The sequence below is a fragment of the Globicephala melas genome, chromosome 1 (genome assembly GCF_963455315.2).
Source record: "Globicephala melas chromosome 1, mGloMel1.2, whole genome shotgun sequence".
In the NCBI taxonomy this organism is placed as follows: domain Eukaryota; kingdom Metazoa; phylum Chordata; class Mammalia; order Artiodactyla; family Delphinidae; genus Globicephala; species Globicephala melas.
Window position 1 is genome coordinate 162,410,730 of NC_083314.1, and position 24,806 is coordinate 162,435,535.

Consider the following 24,806-nt stretch of genomic DNA (forward strand, 5'->3'; position numbering starts at 1 on the left):
CATGGCCGCTGAGCCTGCGCGTCCGGAGCCTGTGCTCCGCGGCGGGAGAGGCCGCAGCGGTGAGAGGACCGCGTACCGGAAAAAAAGAAAAAAAAAAAAAAAAAAAAATATATATATATATATATATATATATATATATATATATGTGGATATTATAGGAAAAGAAATTAAATTAACTCCCTCATGTTCAACATGTGATTTTCCCCCTCCCTGTCTAAGCATTACAAGAATTCAGGCCAGGATCACACAAAGCCACATGAGGCTAAAATAGCCATTTCCTCTTCTGTAGTTTTAGTTTGATGGGTACCCGAGGAAACAAATGCTGTCTACAGATGGTCTTTGCTGCCCGCCCAAACATGTTTGTTTGTTATCAGCGTTGGCCTGACAGGATCTGGTTTCTGATGCTAACTAGCTGTGTGGGAACTAAAAACTAGTCATTTCTCTGTAAAATCTCTCTGGAGGAGACTATCCTCAAAGTCCTTTCTATTTCTCAAATCCTTTGATTTAATGGTTCTGTTCCATATCTATCTGGTCTGGGAATTAACTGGTTTACATGGTCAACCAAGACCCGATCCATATGCAATAGGGCTCCTCCACATCTGTCACAGTAACAATACCTTTCTTCTAACGTATTACCGGGGGTGGAGAAGTTATTTGTTGGTAGATTATTTGTTGCTGTTTCTTTTCTTTTTTTTTTATGTGGACAATTTTTAAAGTCTTTTTTGAATTTGTTACAATATTGCTTCTGTTTTTGGGGGGTTTTATGGGGTTTTTTTATGTTTTGGTTTTTTTGGATGTGAGGCATGTGCGATCTTAGCTCCCCGACCACATATCGAACCCGAACCCCTTTGCATTGGAAGGCGAAGTCTCAACCACTGGATCGCCAGGGAAGTCCCTGTTGTTGTTGTTTCTTGATTAAGAAAACCACAGCATCTGGGCTTCCCTGGTGGCGCAGTGGTTGAGGGTCCGCCTGCCGATGCATGTGACATGAGTTCGTGCCCCGGTCCGGGAGGATCCCACATGCCGCGGAGCGGCTGGGCCGGTGAGCCATGGCTGCTGGGCCTGCGCGTCCGGAGCCTGTCCTCTGCAATGGGAGAGGCCACAACAGTGAGAGGTCCGCGTACCACACACACACACACAAAATCCCACAGCATCTGATGCATATTTTCTAACGACTAGGATATTCTGAATTTTTGTAATATTTTTATATACCTGAATAAAGCATGTAATTTAAACACTGTTAATGTCCAAAGCCACCATGTTTGGAAAAGGCAGGAAATGTCAGAAACTATTTAAGTTGCTTATAAATTGTATCCCAAAGCACGAAGTTTACTGGACGGGAAGGACCACCACAACAGTAGCTTAGACAAGAAAGACTTCTCTGAGGCTTTAAGACTGGGCTGGTTGCTCTACCCAAGCACTTTCAGGGCACCCTGTCCTTGCCCCTATTGTCACACCCCAAACTGTGTTGTTTGTTGGCCCCCCTGATTACACAGTGCAAGTTCTGCGAGGACAGGAATTGTTCATTGATGTACCCTTGACAGTACAGCAGGGGTACAGTGCCTGACACATAATAAGGACTCCATAGATAATTATTGAATAACCCTTGAATAAATAACTGGCTGTCCTCACTTATTGCTCTTCCAGGAGCAACAGAAGCAGGCAAGGGTAGCATCACATGATACAGTAATAAGAGGCACCATTATCAAGAGCCTAGTGTTTGGTGGTTGCCAGGTGGATATAGGTTCCTATCAAAGTGTGATTGATAGGATCCCCAGAAATTTCCATTCAATGATGTCCCTATAGTATGTTATACTATACCTGCCTACTCTGAGTAGCACCAAAGGATACAAGACATTTTGATGGGATAATTTTGACGGGACCATTTATCCAACTCTTACACATACCTCAGCAAAATTTGCAGTGTATTAATCATGAGTAGCTAAGCACAAAGAATGAATACTCTTCAAGGAAAAGTGAGTTGGTGTGGGCTACATTTTAACAGGAAATTCCTCTGGCTATATTTCATAGGAACTAGGTGCAGTAACTCTTATGTAATTGCTCAGCATACCGTTTGGTAAAGGATTAACAAAACCTTTTCCCCTTCTGTGTGAGAATTTAATCTTGGGTTAACTTTCTAGCTCTGTTCCCCTGTCAACCTAATAAACAGTAGTATATCAATCATGTTGCTAGGCAACATTACATATGGTAGAAATGACCCCGAACTGGTGAACTGTATCCAGACTGGGAGAACTACAAATGCCTGATAGGAAGCCACACCTCTGGGCTTCCTGAACCACAGTGACTCTTGGAAGAGACATGTCTCTTGTGGGGACCCTGGAAGTTATTTCTATGGAGTTGTTATAAGAGATACTTGCCCCCATGGGACAAGAGGCTTTTAAGCCAGAATAGCTTCCATACTTGCCTGATGTGTGTCTGTCTCCTTGCACCTGAACCACAGGGACAGAGGCAGGGACTCCGACGGAGGAGCAACGACTGGCTCTGCCCTGCTGGTGACCCGTGCTTCCCATCCTATGTCCTTCTAAGTGAATCTGCTGTGGTAGTTTATGAGTTTGAATGTTTCTAAACATTCGATTGTGCCTAAGTAGACCCCTGGAGGGCACTGTATTACTATTTGCTTGCTTTTTCTGGTGGCAGGAGAAGCTCCTCAGAGACTATGGATAATAGAAAGAAGTGAAACTGTCTGGCACATTCTTCTGCTTCCAAAAAAATCCTAATCATACCCTTCACAGTCTGCATGACAGATAATCCATATCCATTACACGTGATCAAGACATATATGTCAAATTGATGCCTTCCCTTAAAATCCCCAAGCTTGTTACTGCTGAACCTTCTTCATCTGAACACATAATCCCAATCCTAACCCCCAATAATTTTTAATATGCTACTGACAGAGGGCCAAAGTATCAAATGATGGATATAAAAATAGTTTCCCCAAACCACAGCTGTCAATGAAGCATTGGCAGTAGTAAAATTATCCATCTGGAGGGTCAGAACAGATGCTAAATGTCCTCCTCAAGTTATGAAGCTTCCATATCATCTGATCACAATGGTGTGAGTTAGTGTCACCTTTGAAAACTAGGACGTATTAGAAACCAACCAAACTACCCTTGCCAAACAAACAACTTTTCATTTAACTCTATAGAAGCATTATTTGAAGAAAAGAATTCAAATTTTCATAGCTTTAATGAAACGTTTGAGGAACACAGCAATATTTGGTGGAAATATTGCGCAAAAATCAATGAAAACATTGCCTATCATAAGCAACTGAATAAAGCACCCCCCTTTTGGGGTTAAAAGACAGCACGAACACATGAAAGCACAAAGCAAGTTACAAAGGACCAACAATGACAGGAAGTACAGTGGTAATGCTCAAAACAGAGCGTAACAGGAACTTCTCACCCACCCCATCCCCTTGCCCCTCTCTACCCTATTACATTACACTTCACAGAGATAATTCTATTGTCAATGCACAAAGGACACACAAGAAAAACCTAGACGTCCAAATGAAACAGTAAGAATTCAAGTGACCAAAGGCCACTCCAGTCTCCCCACCGCCCTCAGAATCAGTGCATGCAGCCCTGCCTGTTGCCTTTCTCTACGTGGGGTTTATTACAACATCAATTAACAACAACAACAAAATAAAAAAACCCTTCATAATATTCTGAACCTCCAGGATACTCTATTTCACAACATCCTGCAGACCACTGAGTCAATAGCTTTCTTAAGGAATATTCAAAGTATAGTGACCACCAAAATATTTACATCAGACTGGCATCTTTCTGCCAAATGACCAGAAGCCATGATGCTCTATGTCATTTCTAAAAGTATTACAGATCCAGGCCTTATTTATATTCCTTTCCAACCCCTGTGAAAGCCTGTTTCCTTCTCCCAAAAGAAACAACTTCCCAAGGGTGCCGCTTTTCAATCCCATTACAAGTAAAAATCCTGTTCCCATCCATGCAGTATATGTAATATTAGAAAAAAAATCCCTTTGCAAACTTGGAGTGAATATGCCAGAAAGATGCCAAATATAAACTAAATCACTAATGGTCTGCGTTGGGCCCAATTGTGAATTTACTTATAAAAATATCACCAACTCCACAAATTAAACCTCAAAGACACTGTGTAGATTATAAATACTGACCACCAAATGGGAACATAAATTTAAAACTGAGGACAGTTTATTATCTGATAGTCCACACAGAGGAATTATCTCCTTTAAAAGTGATAGAATTCAGTGACCGAATTCAGCTATTCCCAATGCCAACACGCAAACAGCCAATGTCTCCAGACATTGCCAGATATAGGTACTCTGGGGGGCAAAATCACCCCCAGTTGAAAATCACTGTCTTAGAGTGTAATCTCTAATGTAAAATTTTTTATTTGGCACCCAGTGATGTGAATAGGTTATGGGGTCACCAGAGAGGATCCCTGCTCTGCCAGAGAAAGCAGGCAGAGCGTTGAACTGTGAGGTAGAAAAGTCATATGAAAACATCAGAAATGCTTTGAACGGAGAGAACGAAAATATCAAACATAACTCCCTGCAAAGTATATCTTCTACACCTCCTTTTAGGTTTCCCTTTTGCTAAGGTCCTGCTTTTAAAACAACGCTAATATTTTCATTTCTGGTAAGAAGTGTTTCTGGTCCTTGAAAATTTTCAATGTGGAATTCTTGATCTAGAACAATAATTTTCCGACTATCTCTGTTAATAGACCGGTTTTTAAACTTCCAGTCTACTTCAGGCCAATGTGTGGTCCTACTGTGTGGACTGGGGTCCAAGAATTCAGCTGCTGTCTGGGGCTAGCACCATCCTAGGGTTCTAACTTCTATTGAGAAGTACAGTTTAAACACCTTCTGAACCCTTCAATGCTAACATTTATTTACAAGCCAATTTACAATTTTTTGATTATCTCTTTTTGTTCAAGAGGCAGAAAGGAAAGTGGTTTTTTTTTTTTTTTTTTAACTGTCTTTTGAAATACAACTATAGTAAAATTAAAGGAAGAAAATTCATTTTGGATACTTTAACATAAGACAAAATTATGAAAGTGCCTTAAATATCTTTAATCCCTAATATTTCCTGCTCTTTCGACTTTTAAAGAAGTACAGTCTCTTTTGTTAGAATAATTGCATGGCTGCAAAGTGGGTGAAAAGCAGACTCGTTTTAAAAACCTGTTCTTCTAGTAACCTTCCCTTTCCCTCCAAAGGATCTTTCAAAAGGTAAACAATTTAGACATATAACTTGCTTATACTGGCTTACCCTTTCCCTCCAATTAGAGTTCTATTCATAAACGAAGTAAAGAAATGTCAGTGGTGGCTGCATTTCCAGGTCACACAGTAGTGGCTTCTTGGAAATGGCTGGAAAACGCATAGGAGCATTTTGAGTTTTGCCCAAATGCCTTGTTTTATGATCATAAAACAGGTTATTTTTGTGCACAGAATTGTTAAATCCCAAGCCAGACAGGGAAACCACCCAGACCTGGGCTCTCAGGCTCCCTTCCCGGGGCTAACTTAACATTTAATTCAACGGGGCAAGTCACAGTGCCATAAGGAAACTTTCAGCTCATTTCCATGCTTGTCTGCACATAAACACCCCCAGCCTTTAACACTGCAATCTTAGATTTAGAAAGTAATTTTTACAGTCATATAGCCAGACGACCGTGTCTGCCTTATATCAAGGAAACTTTCTCCTTAATACTTCACCAGAAAATTAAAGTATGGAATTCATTAGAAGAGGCTTGGCAGAAGTAAGATTGATCTCAAAACTTAATATATTCTTGCCCACCTTTTCAGAGCAAGAGGATGACGACACAGGAATGCAGAAAGATTGAGACACTATGAAAAAAGTATGGAGATTTTGTTATCTTCCTTCAAACCAGAGTTTGGATGCATGGCAGGAAAAACGGAACACCTCAGAGCCAACCTTGATTCACTCAGAAAGCTTTCAGAAATCAAGGGCGGCACTAAAAAGTCCTTTGAGTCACAGAATCCAACCTCCACTATGTAGTCTAACAGAAATGCAAATAACAGTGAAAAAATGTTCTTCTCAGGGTTCCACAAAATTGGACAAAGGGTGGCTTTCAACCACAGGACTGGCAAGAACAAATTCTAAACCCTCTTCTCCACTAATTTATTGCTACGTAAGCATCTCTCCATCTGGTAAGCTGGGCTGAATTTGGGGTCTATCATCTGAATCCTCTCCGCCGGGGTCGTTTTCCTCACCAGACTCCACGTAGATTGGCCAGTCATTGTCTGTGTCACTCTTTTCTTGGCTCTCGGATGAAGCCTCCACCAGGCTAAGGTTGATGGGCATCAATTCGTCATCATCATCTTGTGTGTCTGTAACGCAGGTGCAGCTGTCACACAGCCCGAAGCGCCGCAGCCCCTGCGACAGGTGACTTGTGAAGGTTCTTCTGCAGCCCTTGCAGATAATTGGACGGTTGGACCTATGGACCTAAAATCACCAGCACAGTAAATGTCACAGAAAAGGGGTTGAGTCATGGCCTTCAGGGCCCCATGAGACATGGCCCCTGGCTGACCCTCCAGTCTCATTTCTCACCACTCTCCCTCTTGCTCTCTCTGCCAGTCTCAGCCTCACCAAGGTCCTTTCCACCCCAGGGCCATCGGACATGCGTGGAGTGTGCCCTCCTCCCCACGGTCACCCCTCCCTCCTTACTAATGCCTTTTTTATCCCCCCCTAGCTGTGCCGCGCAGTTTACGGGGATCTTAGTTCCCCAACCAGGGATGGAACCCGCGTCCTCGGCAGTGAAAGCTCAGAGTCCTAATCAGTGGACCGCCAGGGAATTCCCACTAATGACTTTCAAGGAAGTCTTCTCTGATACTCCAGGCCAGATTAGGTCCCCCAGCTATACAGTCTCACCTATACTTCTCCCTTTGTTTTATTTCTAACAAATCATTGGTAAAATTCACTAGATTCTAAGCTCCAGGAGGTCACGGACTATCCTCATTCATGTTCTCTGTCCTCTGTCACATTTGTTACTATATCCCTAGTGCCTGGCACATAAAGGGCACTCAGTGAACCGATTAGGATTTTAAGCATGGCCTCTTACGTACCTTGGATTGTTTAGCCATTAGGAAGGCAGATTTGCCAGACAGTGTATTCTCTAAAAGTGTCAGCAGATGCTTCACCCTTGATTTTTTCATTGATAAATGCATTCCTTACTTATGAAAAGAGCTTTGCATACTAGAAAAGAGAACCTGATCTCCTACTCCGTGCAGCTCCTTATGAGGGCAGCAGTCCCAGGGGTCCCCTCTGTATAAGGAGCTATCTATCTAATGCATGCACTTTTCAGGAACTCCAGCCAATAGGGGATCTGTGAATCAATCAGAGCCTCTCTTTTAGAGAGCTCTGGATGCAGGATACACACAAGAGGCAGTGACAGAGAGAGGCTGATGCAGAAGAAGGGTCAACAACAATACCCAGGTTGCTGGAGTTGCCGTTACATCCTGACCTATGTCCCTGCTTCCCCTGAGGTTTCCTGGGCTTCCTATGCTAAACCCCCAATGCCTGAGCCAACCCGAGTGTGTATGTGACCCTTGCAACCTGATGGAGCCTTTGAAGACTACGTCTTTGGGCTGCAGTAGACTGGGCCTCGTACAAGGTGGAAAAATAGAAGGAATGAGGATTCCAACCAATGAAACATCTTAAAGGTACCCAGGGACCTATTGTTGTCAAGATGGACTGGAGATATAATTTGAAGAAAAAAAAAAGACAAACAAAAACTTAAGGCCTTGGGGTAAGGCCACTCCCAGACAAGTATGCTAGGGCCAGCACTGAGAGCAGAGGCAGTCAGTAACCTTGTATTTATCTTAAATCTGGATTCTTTCAAAACCATAATTCACATACCATAAAATTCACCCTTTTAAAGTGTACAATTCAGTGGTTTTAAGTATACTCATAAGGTTGTACAACCATCACCACCATCTAATTCCAGAAATTTTCATCACTCCATAAAGAAAGCCTGTGTGCATTAACCGTCATGCCTCTCCCATCCCCCATGCCCCAACCACTAATCTACTCTCTATCGCCATAGGTCTGCCCACTTTTTATATTTCATATAAACGAGATCACATGATAGGTGACCTTTTGTGATTGGCTTCTTTCACATAGCATAATGCTTTCAAGGTTGTTCCATGTTGTAGCATGTATCAGGAACTCATTTCATTTTACGGCTGAATAACATGTATCCATCGTACAGATATGCCACATTTTGTTTATTCATTCATCAGTTGATGGACATTTGGGTTGTTTCTACTTTTTGGCTATTATGAATAATGCTGCTACGAACATCTGTATGCAAGTTTTTGTGTGAATGTCTGTTTTAGTTCTCTTGTGTAGAATTGCTGGGTCCTAATGGTAACTTTATGCTTAACCTTTTGAGGAACCGCCAAACTCTCTTCCACAGGGGCTGCACCATTTTATGTGCCCACTAGCAGAATAGGAGGGTTCTAGTGTCTCCACATCCTTGCCAACACTTTGTTACTATCTGTTTTTGGTTTTTTTATTATTATTATAGCAATCCTAGTTTGTGTGAAGTGGCATCTCATCGTGGCTGTGATTTATATTTTCCTAGTGACTAATCATGTTGAGCATCTTTTCATGTGCTTATTGGCCATTTGTTTATCTTCTTTGGAGAAACGTCTATTCACATCCATTGTTTAATTGGGTTGTTTTTTTATTGTTGAATTATAAGCTTTTTTTTTTTTACGGTACGCGGGCCTGTCACTGCTGTGGCCCCTCCCGTTGCGGAGCACAGGCTCCGGACGCGCAGGCTCAGCGGCCATGGCTCACGGGCCCAGCCGCTCCGTGGCATGTGGGATCTTCCCGGACCGGGGCACGAACCCGTGTGCCCTGCATCGGCAGGCGGACTCTCAACCACTGTGCCACCAGGGAAGCCCAAGAATTCTTTATATATTCTGGTTATTAGATCCTTAGCAGATAAATGATTCACAAATATTCTTCTCCCATTCTGTGGGTTGTCTTCACATTCTTGATAGTGTCTTTTGAAATCCAAACCATTTTCATGTTGGATTTTCCAAAGACTGATTGCCTTGCTCAAAGTCGATCTTAAATGCAATGCCTTTCTAAATGGCCTGAATGCTTTTTAGCAGGTAGGAATCACCCACTCACATGGGAGACAGAATCCTAGGCGGCAGCCAGTGGGAGAGGAGGTCCGCTTGGGCTGGGTCCTCTTTGCTGCTCACAGGTAGCCCTATAAGTGGCAGTATATCTCTTCCCCACCCCGGGGTGCTGAGGTTGGGTGGGAAACCGAGAATGCAGCTTACCTCTGGCATCACACCACAGGGAACAGACCCACAATCCCCTGTCTAAGCCTCAGTGTTCTCTGCCTTTTGACAACCATTCCTGACTAGGGTCTAAACTTTCTTAACTTTCCTCCTAAGCAAACTAGTCTGTTACCATATAAGTTTTAACTTTCTCTAAGTGCCACCAACCCAGGTGTAATTTAGTAGCAGAAATACATGTTTAAAATTCTCTGGAAATACCCCAGTGGACAGAGAAGAAAAATACAGACTGGCCTTGCCCTCACATTAGACGAACGTCATGAACCACCGCCACTCCCACCCCACCGTCCCGAGAGAACCGCCAGCTCCTCCACTTACGCTGAGCGCGTGGCCCCGCAGATGCTCCTGGCGGGTGAACCTCTTGCCGCAGGTCTCACAGGGGTAGGGCCGCTCCCCTGTGTGTGAGCGGATGTGACGCTTAAGGATGCCCTTCTGTTTGGCCATGTAGGGGCAGAAAGGACACTTGTGCAGCTTGATGGGCACCACCAGCACACCACCTGGGGAACCAAATGGTACTGTGAGCAGCAACAACACTGGCCGCCCTCCGATGGATGGGATCCAGAGCAGGGGAGTTCGACCAGCCCAGGTCGAGAAGAAGGACCCCAACTCCACCAGCAGCTAACAGCGAAACAGTGTCTGCAAATTGCCACTCTGGCTCCCAGTCAGCCAGAGGAGAAGGTGGGCTTCTGATATAAGATTGCAAGGAATGCTGTAAGGCTCAGCTTTGAAACTTCTCTGTGGCTCACAGTTAGAAAACACAGCTTATATTACAACCTTAGAACACATATATCTTCATGTAGACAACTTGAAAAGCTTCCCAAAATAATACTCACTCTGATAATGTCTATTCTCTTTGATTTCATTTTAGGACAATAATGATTGAGACCCTGTTCTAGACTGAATTTCATCCCCCTCAAATTCATACATTGAAGCCATAACCTCCAATGTGACTATATGTGAAGACAGGGCCTTTAAGGAGGTAATTAAGGTTAAATGAGGTCGTAAGGGTAGAGCTCGAATCTGGTAGGACTGATGTCCTTATAAGAAGAGGAAACTATGCCAGAGATGGCTTCCTCTCCCTACTCTTGTACAGAGGAAAGGTCATGTGAGGACCAGCAAGAAGGCAGTCGTCTGCAAGCCAGAAAGAGAGCTCTCACCAGACACCAACCCTGCTGGCACCTTGATCTTGGACTCTGCACCTCCAAAACTGTGAGACAATAAATTTCTGTTGTTTAAACTGCTCAGTCTGTGGTATTCTGTTATGGTTGCCTGAGCTGGCTAATACAAACCTCCTGAGTTGATTTAATGATCCTCAAAAGTTTGAAAAAACTATTATGATGGAACAGACCACTGGGTCAGTATTCATGATTTCTTTGACAGCAGCTCCTAATAATAGCTTCCAGGCATGTGTAGAAGTGGTTTGCTATGATGCAGACCCTACATTGTTTGGAGTTCATATTAACTCTATATATCTGAAATCATCAAATATCTTAAAAATTCACTTAAATATTTTAGAACTCTTTTTTTTCCACCTTGCTCATACACCCGTTAAGGTGACAACATGATTATCACCCACATGTATAAAAACTGTTCCTTTCAAGTTTCCTGAGTTACCCTTATTGTAGTATTCCAAGATTTGTCTCCTCTATCCATGCCCTTCAGAATTTTACAGACTTTGATCACATCATATTATATGTGGAGGCACTAGTAACTCAAGCTTTCCAGGCACAGAAACCTGAGTTCAAGTCCTGGTTCTACCACTTACCAGCTGTGTGACCTTGCACATCTCACTTAACTTCTCTGTGCTTTACTCATCTGTAACATAGGGAGGATAATAGTTCCCACCTCATAGGATTGTAGTAAGAATGAAATGAGGTAATGCCTAAAGCACAGCAGCTGGCATATAGTAAGCTCTCATAAATGTTAACCATTTTTGTCACATCATCATCACCTCGGTGTTTCTTTTCTGATTAAGCTGGCCAGGCTCCTGTGGTCTCTCTCAACACGGGAGTAACTCCTTTTCTCTGGGACCTTCTCAGGACACCTAATAGGGCTTTACCTTTCCTGAGGTGCTGCCAAAAGTATGGCAAGCTGAATGTCAAGTGAGAACCCAACATCATTCTATGTACGGGTGAAGATTATTCTCTTTAGTTTCTAGTTCCCATCCTGATAATGCTTAACATTTTGCATAATCTATAGTGACTCCAAAATCTGTTTCCCAGAATAAAAGCAGCAGCTCATGGCTCAACACTGCATATATATGTTGGATTATTTATTTGTCACTGATCACACTGGTGCTGAGATGCCAGTTTCCTGCTCACTCCTCTGGTACTGTGGACTCTTCCCGTCATTTATCCCCATCAGCCTGGCATTGTACTATCACCTTCTTTCCGACTATAAAAACATTCAGTAAAATGGGTCCAGTGTTAATCCTTGGAAAAAAACAACTGTTAACTATTTTTCCATCAGAAGAGTATGAATTATTGCAACACTTTCCTTCCTCTCTTATGATCTGATTGCTCCAAAAAAAAAAAAAACAGTTCACCTGAATGCCTATTACATGCGAGGCACTGTGTCAAGGTGCATCTTTACCAAGATACCTGTTTCTTCCCTCAAGAAGTTAAGTCTAGCAAGAGAGAAAGACATGGAAACAAATTCATACAATATAATATAACACAGGCAAAGTTCAAAGTGATGAAGAAATGTAGAAAATAAAGTAATGAATTCTCTCCTGGAGTTCAGAGAAGATTTCACAGGAGAGATGACCTTTGAGCAAGGTTTTAAAGGATGAATAGGAGTTCACTGGGAGTTTGAGAAAGAGAAAGGTATCTCAGGCAGGGGAACAACACATGCTTAGGCACAGAGGTAAATGAGAATATGAAATATTAAGTGGAGTGGAGAGGTATGAGGAATGAAGCCAAGGAAAGGGCAAGGAAAGGTCAAGAAGGTCACATTCATGCATTTATTCAACAAATTTATACTGAGCACCTATGATGTGCCAGGCTGTGTTCTAAGCCCTGGGGATACAGCAGTGAACAGAAAAAACAAAAATCCCTGCCTCTGCAAAGCTGATATGTTAAGGAACTTGGACTTTATTCTCTAAGCAGGTGGGGTTTTAAGCTGGGAAGGTACAAGGTGAGACTTGACCTTTAAAGGATCCCTCTGGGGATAATGCAGGGGAAGGATTTAAGAGAGGCAAGATTAAAGGCAGGAAGTCCAGGTGGGAGGGGATGAGTGATGACATGAATTAAAGCCAGGGCTGTGGAGGTGGAGAGAAGGAGAAAGGTTTGAGAAGTAAAATTAATAGCACTCGATGACCACATTGGGGAGGAGAGAGCAGGGAAAGAGAAGATTCTAAATGACACTGATTCTGGGTTAGCTGACTTGGTGGGTGACGGTGGAATAAACCGAGGCAGGGAACACAGGAGGAAAAGCAGGTGCAGGATGGATGAGGAGGTCTGTTTGGGTTTTACGATGTTTGAGGCAGGCTCAGAGCATCCAGGGGGGAATATCTGGATTAGACAGATACATCTGGAGCTCAGGGAAAGAAGAGAAGCATACAGGTTTGAGAGTCCTCAGCAGATTGGAGTGGTTGCTTTAACTGAGGTCTGGCTCTCCCCTAAGCACCCTGCTTCCCTTAACCCACTGCCTTGACACCCTGGATCAGGGGAGGGTGGTCTTCCTTGTGCTTCACTGTCATCTCCAGACCACTGTCCCTCCCTCCTTCCTTAAAAAGCCTAAGATCTTTTGGAGCTCATCCCATCAGATGATACTGCTACTCATCCTTGTTACAGTCATCCAGGGGCCCCTAGATCATCCCCTCACTCCTCGGAGATTTGATCACATTGCCTTCAGGCTCAACTCCTGGCATAATTCTTGGTGTGAATACCGAAAATGACCCTCGCCATACCCTGGCCTCTCTGTTCCTGGACCTCCTTTCTTCCAAAGTCCTTATCCTCCACTCCACCTCAGCCACCCAATCCTAGACAAAGAGCTCCCAACTCTGCCTGCATATTAGAATCATCTGGGAAGCTTAAAATGAAAATAAATACTGATATCCAATCCCCATCCCAAGCTAATGGGTGGGGTGGGACCCAAGCATCATATTTTTAAAGCATCCTTCCCAGTCTAATGTACAGACAGGGATGAGAATCATGGCCCCAGGCCTAGATATTGCCAATAACTGTACTCACTCCATAACCCACATTTCAAGCGCTCCACTTTCCAGTCACCGCTTTATATCTTTCCAGCTCACCCTGTAGGTGTTCCTTCTCTACAGGGACGTCCAAGCCATGGACTATACTTCCATTTTACTGCCCTTCTCCTCCTCAAGTCCTCACTCCCCTCCTTCCCCAGCTGAGTGCCTATAGCCCATCAATGAAATCACTCCTTTGCATATGCCCTCAGCTGCCTTGGTCCACTGTCTCCCTCTATCCGTATTCATCTAGTTCAATATAACTCTCTGCCTATTCTGTAGGTGAAACAAGGCAAGTTCACGTCACTGGAAAAAAATGCACAACTCTGTTCCAGTCTCACTTTAAATCAATCCAACCATCACCATCTGACTACTATAATATCAAAAGAGCCCTTGGGGGGCTTCCCTGGTGGCGCAGTGGTTGAGAGTCCGCTTGCTGATGCAGGGGACACGGGTTCATGCCCCGGTTCAGGAGGATCCCACATGCCGCGGAGCGGCTGGGCCCGTGAGCCATGGCCGCCGAGCCTGCGCGTCCGGAGCCTGTGCTCCACAACGGGAGAGGCCACAACAGTGAGACGCCCGCGTACCAAAAAAAAAAAAAAAAAAAAAAGAGCCCTTGGTTCTGCCCAAGAACCCTAAGTATTTCCCTGGTTCATTCACTCTCCCACTCTTCTCAGTGACTATTTCATACCTTCCCACTGCTCAAATCTCCCACCCCTCCTACCCCTTCCTCACTGTCAGCAGCTGTCCTTGCTTCTTATTTCATTGAGAAGGAGGGGCAAGCAGAAGAGAACGTCTACATGGTCCCAGCCACCCCCCAACCTCCAATATGAACACATCTAATCCACTTTCACTCCTGTTACTATGAATCAATTGTTCTCCCTCCCATCCAAGGCGAGACCATCCCTCCACTTATACATGGGACCCCCATCTCTCCTCGATCTATCCATTGTCCCTCACTCTTCCATTATCATTTATCTTCCTCTCTCCTGGATCATTCTCATCAGTAAAGAAATGCTTTTAGATCCTCCACCTTAATAAAAACCTTAACCTCATATGCCCTTTCAGCCAGAACTCAGAACCCCTGAGTTCTCTTTTAAGGCTACTCTGTTTGGTCTTTTGTCCACCACTTCATTGATACTGCTCATCAATGACCTCTCCATTACTAAACCCAATGATCAGTTCTCAATCTGCCTATACACAGTACCGGACATAGTTGATTTCCCCTTTTTCTTGAAACATTTTCTCCTCTTGGCATCTATCACTCTTTTGATTCCCTCCTACCTCACTGGCTGCCCCTTCTCTGTTTCCTTAGCTTGTTCCCCTATTTTCCTGACCTCTAAATGTTGGGTCAGGGCTTAGTCCTTAGATCTCTTGTCTTCTCCTTCTAGATCTATAGGTTCATGGAACATAAAGATTTTAAATTTCATGGACCCATTAATGACTCCCAAATTTATATCTCGGCTCTGATTTCTCCCCAGAACTCCGAACATATAGATGTAATTACTTACTGCACGTCTTCAATGGGATATCCAAAAGGCACCACAAACATAACATTTAAATCAATCACTCAAGCTAAAAACCTTAAGATCACCTTTAATGCCTCTTTTTCTCATACCACTTATATAAGCCATTAGCAAATCTGGTCAGCTCTACCTTTCAGAGACAGTATAGTCCTAATCCAACCACATCTCACCTCTCTACTGCTACCACACTGATTCAAGGAGCACAGCCATCACCTGGGTTATTGCAGTCACCTCCTAAACGGTCCTGCTGCTTCCACCTATGCTCCCCTCTAGTCAACAGGAGAGCAAGAGCAGAAGGAAGAGGCCCACTTAGGAGGTGACAGCACACAGTACCCAGAGGGATCCTTTTAATATATGTCATCTCAAGTCACTCTCTGCCAAGATCCTCTAGTGGATTTCCTTCTAAGAGCAATATTCAAAGCCCTTCTCATGGCCTTCAAAACCCTACCCAGTCCACCCTCACTCAACCTCTCTGACCTTATCCCCCACAACTCTCTGCCTTGCTCACTCCACTCCAGCCACACCAGCATCCTTGCTGTTCCTTTCATTCACTTGCTGAGTGCAATCCTACACCTGGGCCTTTGTACCTTTCTCTTCCCTCTGCCTGGAATGTTCTCCCTGATATCTCTACAGTTTGCTCACTTAAAGGCAACCTGTTAGAAAGGCCTTCCTGGTCAACACTAAATAAAACAGCATCCCCTTCACTTTCTATCAACTTTGTCCCTGCTTTAGTTCTTCTTCATACTATAAATGTCCTTATTGGTTTATTGTCCGGCTCCCTACACTAGAATATCAGCTCCATGAGGACAAAGACTGTCTTCTGTTCACTGCGATGAATAGTGCCTGGAATATAGGAAGTGCTCAGTAAATCTCTGTTAAATGAATGAATGAACAGGAATAAGATGTTGAAGAAGCAAGGCAATGGTGGAATGCTGACACACTTACATTAAATGACCCCATGATAAGGCTGAAAAGGAATGGGCAGGGGCTTCCCTGGTGGCGCAGTGGTTGAGAGTCCGCCTGCCGATGCAGGGGACACGGGTTCATGCCCCGGTTCGGGAAGATCCCACATGCCGCGGAGCGGCTGGGTCCGCGAGCCATGGCCGCTGATCCTGCGCGTCCAGGGCCTGTGCTTCGCAACGGGAGAGGCCACAACAGTGAGAGGCCCGCGTACCGCAAAAAAAAAAAAAAGGAATGGGCAGAGGTAAGAGCAATCGGTACTTGTAGTGTCAGAAGCCAGGGGAGGAAAGAATTTCAAGAAGGAAAGATCAGAGTTAACTACCAAGAGTAGTCAAGAAAGATAACACCTGAAAATCACTCCCTGGATTGGCCCTGGAAATGTATAGCTGACCTCATGACAGTGGTTTCAGGGAAGGGGGAGTTGGTGGTAGTGTCAGAGCACAGTGGGCTGAGAAAAGATTGGGAAGTAAAACAGTGGAGGTGGCTGATATAGATGAACTTTTCAAGAAGCAATGGCAGGTGCTGGAGCTGGGGATGGGAGGTCCAGAGGAGAAGATTATAGGAGGACCATGTGCTTTGACAGTGTCTGCTAGTGTCAGAGATGAGCAATGTGAACACAGAACTACTGTAACAGCCTCCTGACCGTCTCCCTGCCCTCATCTTCCATCTCTGCACCATCTTGTGCTGAGGCCAAATTAATCTCTCCTGTCCACTCCCAAGCTCAGAAACTACTAAAAATTCTCCTGTGCCTACAGATAGAAACCCACATTTTAGCATTTAAGTTTTTCCATGATCTGACTACAATTTCTCCCCATGTCTTCTCTTCTTACCTTCAGATGCCACTTTTTTTTAAATTGAAATATAGTGTGATTTGCCATATTATGTTAGTTTCAGGTGTAAAGCAAAGTGATTGTTATACATATACATGTATTTTTTTCAGATTCTTTTCCATTATAGGTATAACAAGATACTGAATATAGTTCCCTGTGCTATACGGTAAGTCCTTGTTGTTTATCTCTTTTATATATAGTAGTGAGTACTCAGATGCCACTCTCATAAAGCCTCTCTGACCTACCAGTAGGAAGCCAGTTCTGCTTCTGGACCACACAGTGCCATTTACACACCTCTTAACTCCTCTAAGACACCATCAGTTCTTTGACAGCTGGAGCCACATCTGACTTATCTTTGTATCTTCACAAGGAAGGTGCTCAGATATTTGAGCAAATAAAGGAATAACCAAACAAATCAGTCCTACTCTGTGCCTTGGCGCTTGGAATAAATGTAGCCCAGAGCCAGGTGAACCGAATCAACACCTGGCGGACAACAGGCATGGCAAGCGGCTGGGATGGCTGCCTTGCCACAGATCCCTGTAGCTGGAAAGCTGCCTCTACAGATGGACAGATGGACTTGAATGAGGGTGACGTACAGCTGAATTACTATTTCTTGATACTTGTGCTTACAGGCAGAGGGGTTGACAGACTAAACCAGTGCACTGAAATCCTCTAATCGCTTGTACTGCCTTCACAGTTTGTTTTATGAGTGAAACGAAGCCAGCCAGGGTTGCTAGTATTAGCTGTGACATTTACCAGCTCTGCATTCTTAAGAAACTCACTAAACCCGCTTGGGTCTCAGTTTCTCCACACTTCTTCTACCTAACTCATGTGGCATTATGAGGGGCTGCTGGATGGGAAAGGGGGACACAGTCTGTGAAGTGCTACTATATACACGGAAATTAGATTTCAACAAGTTCCCACAGTGTAGTCACTGAAAAAAACCACTACCTTTTACATGCTGGTTAAGCCACTGTCTCTGAGGACCAGAAACCGTATTTTCAAGTTTTTCAAGTCAAGTTTTAATCAGACATACAGAGCATTCTTGATTTCTTTTAAAATGAAATTTAGATGCAGGAATGAAGTAATCTTTCATTAAAAACTGTAAAAATGAAAAAAAGAAAGAAATTAAAAGTCTCCAGACAGACTCAGTTTTCCTGGGTCTCTCCTATGTGTTCATGTTATTAAATTTCTGTTTGATTTTCTCCTGTTTAAAAAGTCTCCCAAAGGATACAAGAAATTTACTCACATGAAACCAAATTCAACTCTAAAATATTCTCCAGTAAATCACACCATCAAGTACAACATGTTAACTGAGTGTCTACGTGGGCCAGGCACCATGATTGACACAAAGAAGGATAAATTTCCTACCTGTATAGAACATGTTCTCATATGTGAGAAAAAATTCTGAAAACCTTTTCATTTGGTCCTCAACCCTGTGAGAAAGGCAAGGTGGGGGTGATTATCTCCTGAACAAAAAGGGTTCAAAGAAATTTCATGATTTAACCAAAGTCTCTCTGCCGATTAGTGGAAGAGAATGGGTTCTTTCCATGTCTCCATACTGCACTCAACATGCTTATACTCTAGTTGCAGAGGTAAAAGACAAACATACGTGAAGAGGCAATGCCCTGCACACAGCAGGTGCTCAATTAATACCTACTGGCGGTGGTGGCAGTGATAACATGGTGATAACACTGGCAGTGGTGATGGTGGTGATGAGGATGACAATAGTGACAGTGCCAGTGATGAGGATGACAGTGGGAAACCAGAGGGCACACAAGTGCGTGCTAAATGAGTGGCAGACGATGGAGGCTCATGGAGCTCACCTGAGTCCTCTCCATACCAGTCAGTCTGCACATCCATCATGGAACTCATGGCTGCTACTTCTGCACCACCTGGTCTTCCCTCCAAACTCCGAGAAAAGTGTTGGTCCGCGTCCTCTTTGCTCTGGACAGCACTGTGGCGCAGGAGCGCCTCCAGGAATTGCTTCACATGGTAGTTACTGTAAGCCAAGTCGACCGCCTGGCCTCTGGGCAAACCCTCCTCCCCGTGGGCCAGGCTCAGCGGGGCAGTACGCTGCTGCAGCTGTCCACCCACCTCCACCTCCACTTCCTCGGCATCGAACTCCACCTTGGGCTCCATCTGTTTGGGTCGAATGGAGCCGTCACTGTCCACTGAGCCACTGCCCTGGCTGTCTTTCCCCACCAGTGCCAGAGGGTGGCAGCCTCTGCAATCACCACAGGGGGACTCTCTGGGCTGATCCACACTCTCTTCCCCCTCGGCTGGAGAGACCAAGCTCTTGGTCTCACAGGAGGTCCCTTCCCTGCCTGAACTGGGGCTTCCACTGTCCACCCGATGAGGCGCTGCTGCCGCTGCCGCTGCCGCTGCCGCTGCTGCCACCGCTGCAGCCACAGCGGCCTCCTTCTCCATCTTTCCGCAGATGTCTAGGGATGACCTGATGTATGTCTTGCAGAAGTTCACCACGTCGTTCATCTGCAGGTAGCTGGCAGCCGACATAACTTCAATCACGTTCTCTCCACACAAATCCAACTTCCCAGAATAGAGGAAGTCTAAGATGGTGGAGAAGGCGTCGGAGGTGACGATGTCCAAGGAGGCGGTGCTGTGCCGCCCGCTATCCTGGATGTAGTGAATGAGCAGGGCTCGGAAATAGCCGCTGTTGGCAAACAAGATGTTCCTGTGGGCCTTGAAGAGCCGCCCTTCCACAATGATGCTGCAGTCACAGAAAAAGTCCCTCTGCCGCTGTTCATTCAATTCCCCCAAGAGCTTGGCGTAATAGGATTGCATCTCCATTTCTCCACCAGCTGCTGCCGCTTGGAGTAACCTGGATCTCTGCCAAGATTTTTTTTCCAGTTAATTCACAAATCCCAACCTTATAAATAAGATGTTCGTTTTTTGTTTGTTTGTTTTGTTTTGTTTTTCTTTTAATTCTTCCATAAACCCTGGTTGAGTAATGTCTTTATAATATGGGCTGTTTGGGATCTAACAAAAATCAAAGGTTGTCTAACTGGGTTAACTGATGAAAACAAGAAAAGTAACTATTCCTAACTGTACATGGGTGCAGTACTTAGTATTTTACATGGATTCTTTCAATGAATTTTTATAAAAACCCTACAAGTAAGTACTAATATTATACGTTACAATATTGTACTTATTAATACTGTACTTTTGAGACTCAGAGAGGATAGGAGATGATCCAGCTGCAACAGAGCCAGGACTCAAAACCTCCAGAGTTCATGCTCTTATAAATTACATTCTACTTTCTTCAAGGCTCAAAATATAGATAATACCTGAATCTAAGAATTACAGTCTCCAGGGAAGTCTCCAGTGTCCCAATACAGAACTTAGAGACTGGCAAGTACAGTCTCCGCTCACACCCATTACCATAAGTTTGTGGAAACATTTAGTGGATGCTTGGGCTAGCCAGCATGCATTCTCCATTCTTATGGTTTTAGTGCCCTTTTTGTCTTTGGTGGAATCATTCTTGGCCCCAACCACAGCCAACGTGCTTTGCATAACGCTGGCACCATCCCCAGGCTCCGGACGTGTAAGAGGTAACATAGGCTAAAACCATCAACACGTCTTACTCTCTGACCACAGTGACTGGCTCAGAGACGGCCATGTGACTTGGTCAGAGCCAATGAAAAGCAATGAAATGTTTGCTGGGGTCTCCAAAAAAGAGCACTCTCTACTCTGTGGGCATGTGGGATGTGAGGGATGCTGCTGCCACACCACAAGGGGAACCAGACTAACACAGATGACAGCCCAGCTCAAGCAGGAGCAACAGATGGAGCCCAGGGACACCATCTGAGCCCCAGCTCATGCTGTGCCAGAAGCCAATTGAGTCCCTTTTTGCTTTAGCTGGTCTGAGTTGGATTTTCTATCTCTTACAACAGAGACACTCCTAATTGATTGACTCCACAACCCTTGGTTCTCTCCTCTGTATTTTTATGTCCTGGACCTTCTCTGTCAGTGGACTATAAGCCCTTTGAAGGTATGAGCCGTGTCTTACTTCATAGATTTCCCCCACAGCCCCTGGCAGAGTGCTTTGTACAAAGTAGGTTTGCTAAATACAAAGGAATACTCCTTTCTTACCTGCTAAGTAGAACAAGTATAAATCAAGTTTAAAATCCGTCTGCTAATGAGGAAGACAGAAGCTGACCTACCCCGAGCTCTCCTCTCCATCTTTTCCCATCACACAAAGCACGCAGCCATCCATCAACTTACCCCTTTTATTTACTGACCCACTGAGCTCTGAGAAGTTCCTACATCTTCTCCCTCTATCGGAATCCCAAAAGGCCTAGTTAGAGCTGCCAACCACAGCTAACAACTCTTCAGCACTCTTTCTTTCTACAAATGGAACACAACAATTACCTCACCCAACGGAAATGAGGCACCTCCACCCCCCAGAAAGACTCTTTCCACTGGCCAAATAGATCCCTCAAGGCCTATGTGTTAACCGAACAGACTTTACTCATAAAAGACCAACAACAACCTCGTTAAATGCCAATTTACACCTACTTTACACATATTTATAACAAGTGATGCATTAAGTTTAGAAACTAGAGAACCAGTTAGGGAAAGAAGTAGAGGAGCCTCTCTAAGCAAGTAAACCGACAAACTTAAAAGTGAGAACTGACAGCTAGGAAAAGGTAAAAAAGTTATAAAAAACAGACCCAGAAATTTTTTCAAAATATCAGCCTGAGGCCACTTGACTAAGGGTATTAAATTCTCCTACATATTCAAAATGGCCTGAGGACATCACTAAATTATAGCCCAGGGCTATAATAGGTGGGACTAAGTCATCAAGATGATTCTTTTTATATTCATTTTAGACTCAAGGAAGTTATAATTTGGGGAATTGTTTTTTTCATCCAAAGTAGTTATAATTAACATTTTCATTCAGAAAGGAAGAGAACTGTCAGATATCTGAAAAATTCTACTCTTCCCAAATAAATCAGCTCTGAAAGTTTTCACAGGACTAAGATTTCACTGTCATTCTCACCTCTTCCAGCCACTCCAAACCTTCCTGGCTTTGGCAATCAAAATATTAAGGGGAAAACAAGACACAAGAGAATGCTACATGTAAATACCACATTCTGTTCTTCCTCAGAACTGAAAGAAAACCTATCAGACTGGTAAAATCACATTTTTCAATGTAATAATATCCACTGTTGATGGAACTGTCCTTTGGAACACCATTTTAGAGGGGAATTTGGCAATATTTATCAAAACTTAAAATGTACACATCTTTTGTCCCCAAAATTTCATGGCTAAAAACTTACCCTTTTGAATGTATTCCCAAAAGTACATCAAGTCAAAAGTACAGAGATATCCATTGCATGAGGTTTCTGTTCAAGTGCAAAAGTAGAAACAATCTGAATGTCCACCAGTAGGGGACAAATTAAATCAACGAGGTACATTCACACAGTGGAATACTATGCAACCATGCATTCAATGAGCTAGAGCTGTCTGTGTTCATATAAAAAAGTCACCAAGATATATTAAGGAAAAAGGCAAGATTCAAAACAAAATGTACAGTATGATCCAATCTATGTACATGTTTTTGCTGGTATATGTAAGAATTTTTTTCTGGAAGGTTTTATGAGCAAGAATTAACAGCAGATATCTTTGAGGAGAGGGACTAGGGGTAAGAGGTGTGTGGAAGGACCTTCATTTTTCATTTATAAACTTTCTGTACTGTTAGGATCTTTTACTGTGTGCATATATTGCTTTTTTTTTTTTCCTTTCCTTCTTAGCAAAGAAGAAAAAGAAGGAGGCGCAGAGGGATAAGGAGTTGGTAAATCAGGGAGATAAATACCTAAGTGGGCCCAATACTTCTTAACTTGTAGAATGGTCTTATCTACAGGGCCTCCTCCCAGGTACTTGCATTTTTTCACTGTAAGATGCTCCTTTCCAGCAATAATACCCAAAACCCATTTCCTCTGGCTTCCTCTCTGCAAACATTCTAGATTCTACCTGGTCGTATAAATACCCCCTGACTTTGCAAAACTCTATCCACATACTTTCTTCAAACCTTTCTCCAATCCTGCATTTGGCATACAATGTGGAAGTATTTATTCACATCAGTCCCACTTGCCTTCAGTGCTCTGCATCCCTGGCACATGCTGAGGAGCACCACTTCTCCTGGAAAGGAAGCTCTTAGGGCACACTGCTCCCAGAAGCACATTCATCCACATTCTGGCAGTGACACTCCCAACCTTCCCACGGTTCCAATTCAACAGTTACTGGCTACAAGCAATGCCTGACACAAGGAAGATGCTAGGAATAGAAAAATGAACCAAGTACAGCTCATGTCCTCCAGGAGAGGGCAGATGCCAACACTAGTACCTGCAACCAACTCCGACATACCCCCGAGGGTATCGCAAGACTGTCTTCACTCCAGTGCCAGAAGCAGCTTTGAACTCCACCCACTCTTTCTGACAACACTCCTCCAGTATCACCAACAGGAGAATCATGGAAACCCACTCATCAATTGTTAGCATGTACTGAGCGCTACTCCTCATGAAGCACTGTAAGAAATACTTCACAAGCATTAATTAATTTTAATCTCACAATAACTCAGTGCAGTAGATAAAATCATTATATCCTCTTTTTCAGAGAAGGAAATTGAGGTTCAGATTTACAGATAACACGCTGAAGCTAGGATTGGGACGGAGATTCGTTTGAATCCCAGAGTTGTCATCTTTAACCACTATGCCAAATTGATTTCCCAAACCCTCCAGGAAACCGCGAGAAGGGCTGGAGAACTCACTCACTCCTTTCCCCAACGCACGGAGTGCTGGGGAACTACTCGGAAGAAGAGTTTCCACTTTCACAGAAAGTATTTCTGGGTCAACTATCGTTGATTCACCAGCTAAACTGATCGCAAGACAAGGGGATCCTTCCCCGTCCGGAGCCAGGCGACCCTGCAGAAATCACCAGAACCCGTTACTGTACATGGTCTTTGGCCCCTGAGGGTGAGAACCGAGGCCTTGCCCCTCCCATGGCCTCTCCCGGACAAAGTGACCATCGCTGCGACGGTCACTGCCCCAGCGACCTGGCGCCATCAGAATGAGCGCGTGCCCATACCACCCGCTGGACGACGCCCGGGGTAGGGGGCAACCCAATGTCAGGGAAGGAGGGCAGGGAGGGGGTCGGTCATCGAGTGAGGGTTCGCCCGGCTGGGTCCGGGGATTCGCCAGGGCAGGACGGTCCGAGAGAGGCCGACCGAGGCGGAACATCCCTGCCCGCTGTCCACCTCGGGCCCCTCCCCGCGCCCCGAATCCTCCCCAAGCCAATGAAAGCGGCAGCGTAAACCCTCTTCTCAGCTCTCACCTTCCAGCGGGTTGCAGCCCCGCCGCCGCCGAGCTACGCGCACCGGCACGCCCCCCTTTCATTCACCTGTCGCCCCCTCCGGTGAGAGGCTGGGCAGCCGACTAATCATGGGTGCTCCTGGGCTGAGGAAGGCGGGCCCTTGGGCCAGAAGGTTGGTCAATGGCTCTGGTGCCCCCTCCAGAGGATGCGCTCTGAAGGCTCCAGTTCTCGCGGGGTGATGGGAGTTGTGGTCTCAGCGTTCATTTTTCGGGCAAAAATACAGTGGACAAAACTACAAGTACCAAGATGCCAAAAGGGGCAAGGACCAGCGCTTGTAAAAGGCTGGAGCTCGGTTCGGTCTTCTGAGTCCCACTCGAGGGACCTGCGAAGTAACGGTCTCTCTGTCCGAAGAGCTAAAAGCACGTCGTGCATATTAATACAGCCTGGAGAGTAAGAGCTATGACCTGTCAGTCCGCACACATTTTACAACCGCCAGCGCTCTCCGCAAAAGTTCTGGAAATGAGTGAAATGGTTTAATGTACTCAACAGGTTTTTCTTCAACACCCGCAATACTCTCTTCCCTTGAAAGGATTTCAGGTTTATATATACAAGTG

General features: G+C 44.5%; 2 protein-coding genes across 3 annotated transcripts in view; one reads left to right on the forward strand and one right to left on the reverse strand.

The window, feature by feature from the left end:
- ZBTB8OS (zinc finger and BTB domain containing 8 opposite strand) overlaps positions 1–9,959 on the forward strand; it is a 130,274-nt gene extending 120,315 nt beyond the window's left edge. The window contains exon 10 of one of the 2 annotated variants that reach the window (XR_009565926.2): positions 9,795–9,861. Coding sequence is in view for 1 of the 2 variants with exons in the window: in XM_070045586.1 (XP_069901687.1) it covers positions 9,795–9,822 (28 nt within the window). In the remaining variant the exon portion in view is untranslated. Of the gene's footprint in view, positions 1–9,794 lie in introns of both variants that reach the window. The other variant, XM_070045586.1, reaches the window with a different exon arrangement.
- On the reverse strand, positions 3,456–24,239 carry ZBTB8B (zinc finger and BTB domain containing 8B). The gene is made up of 4 exons (XM_030870905.2): positions 24,214–24,239; positions 18,684–19,707; positions 9,665–9,843; positions 3,456–6,476 (listed from the first exon to the last, which is right to left on the reverse strand). The coding sequence occupies exons 2-4, from the start codon at positions 19,666–19,668 to the stop codon at positions 6,159–6,161; spliced, it is 1,482 nt and encodes a 493-aa protein (XP_030726765.1). The 5' UTR covers positions 19,669–19,707; positions 24,214–24,239; the 3' UTR covers positions 3,456–6,158.
- Positions 24,240–24,806: the final 567 nt, after the last annotated feature.

What these genes read in the sequence shown, in the direction of transcription:
- ZBTB8B (XM_030870905.2), bottom strand. Translation starts at nt 19,668, where the DNA reads ATGGAGATGCAATCCTATTACGCCAAGCTCTTGGGGGAATTGAATGAA. An exon ending in CTGGTATGGAGAGGACTCAG is followed by an intron (nt 9,844 to 18,683) that starts GTGAGCTCCATG and finishes TTGGTTCCCCAG; the next exon opens with GTGGTGTGCTGGTGGTGCCC. An exon ending in TGCGGGGCCACGCGCTCAGC is followed by an intron (nt 6,477 to 9,664) that starts GTAAGTGGAGGA and finishes TGGTGATTTTAG; the next exon opens with GTCCATAGGTCCAACCGTCC.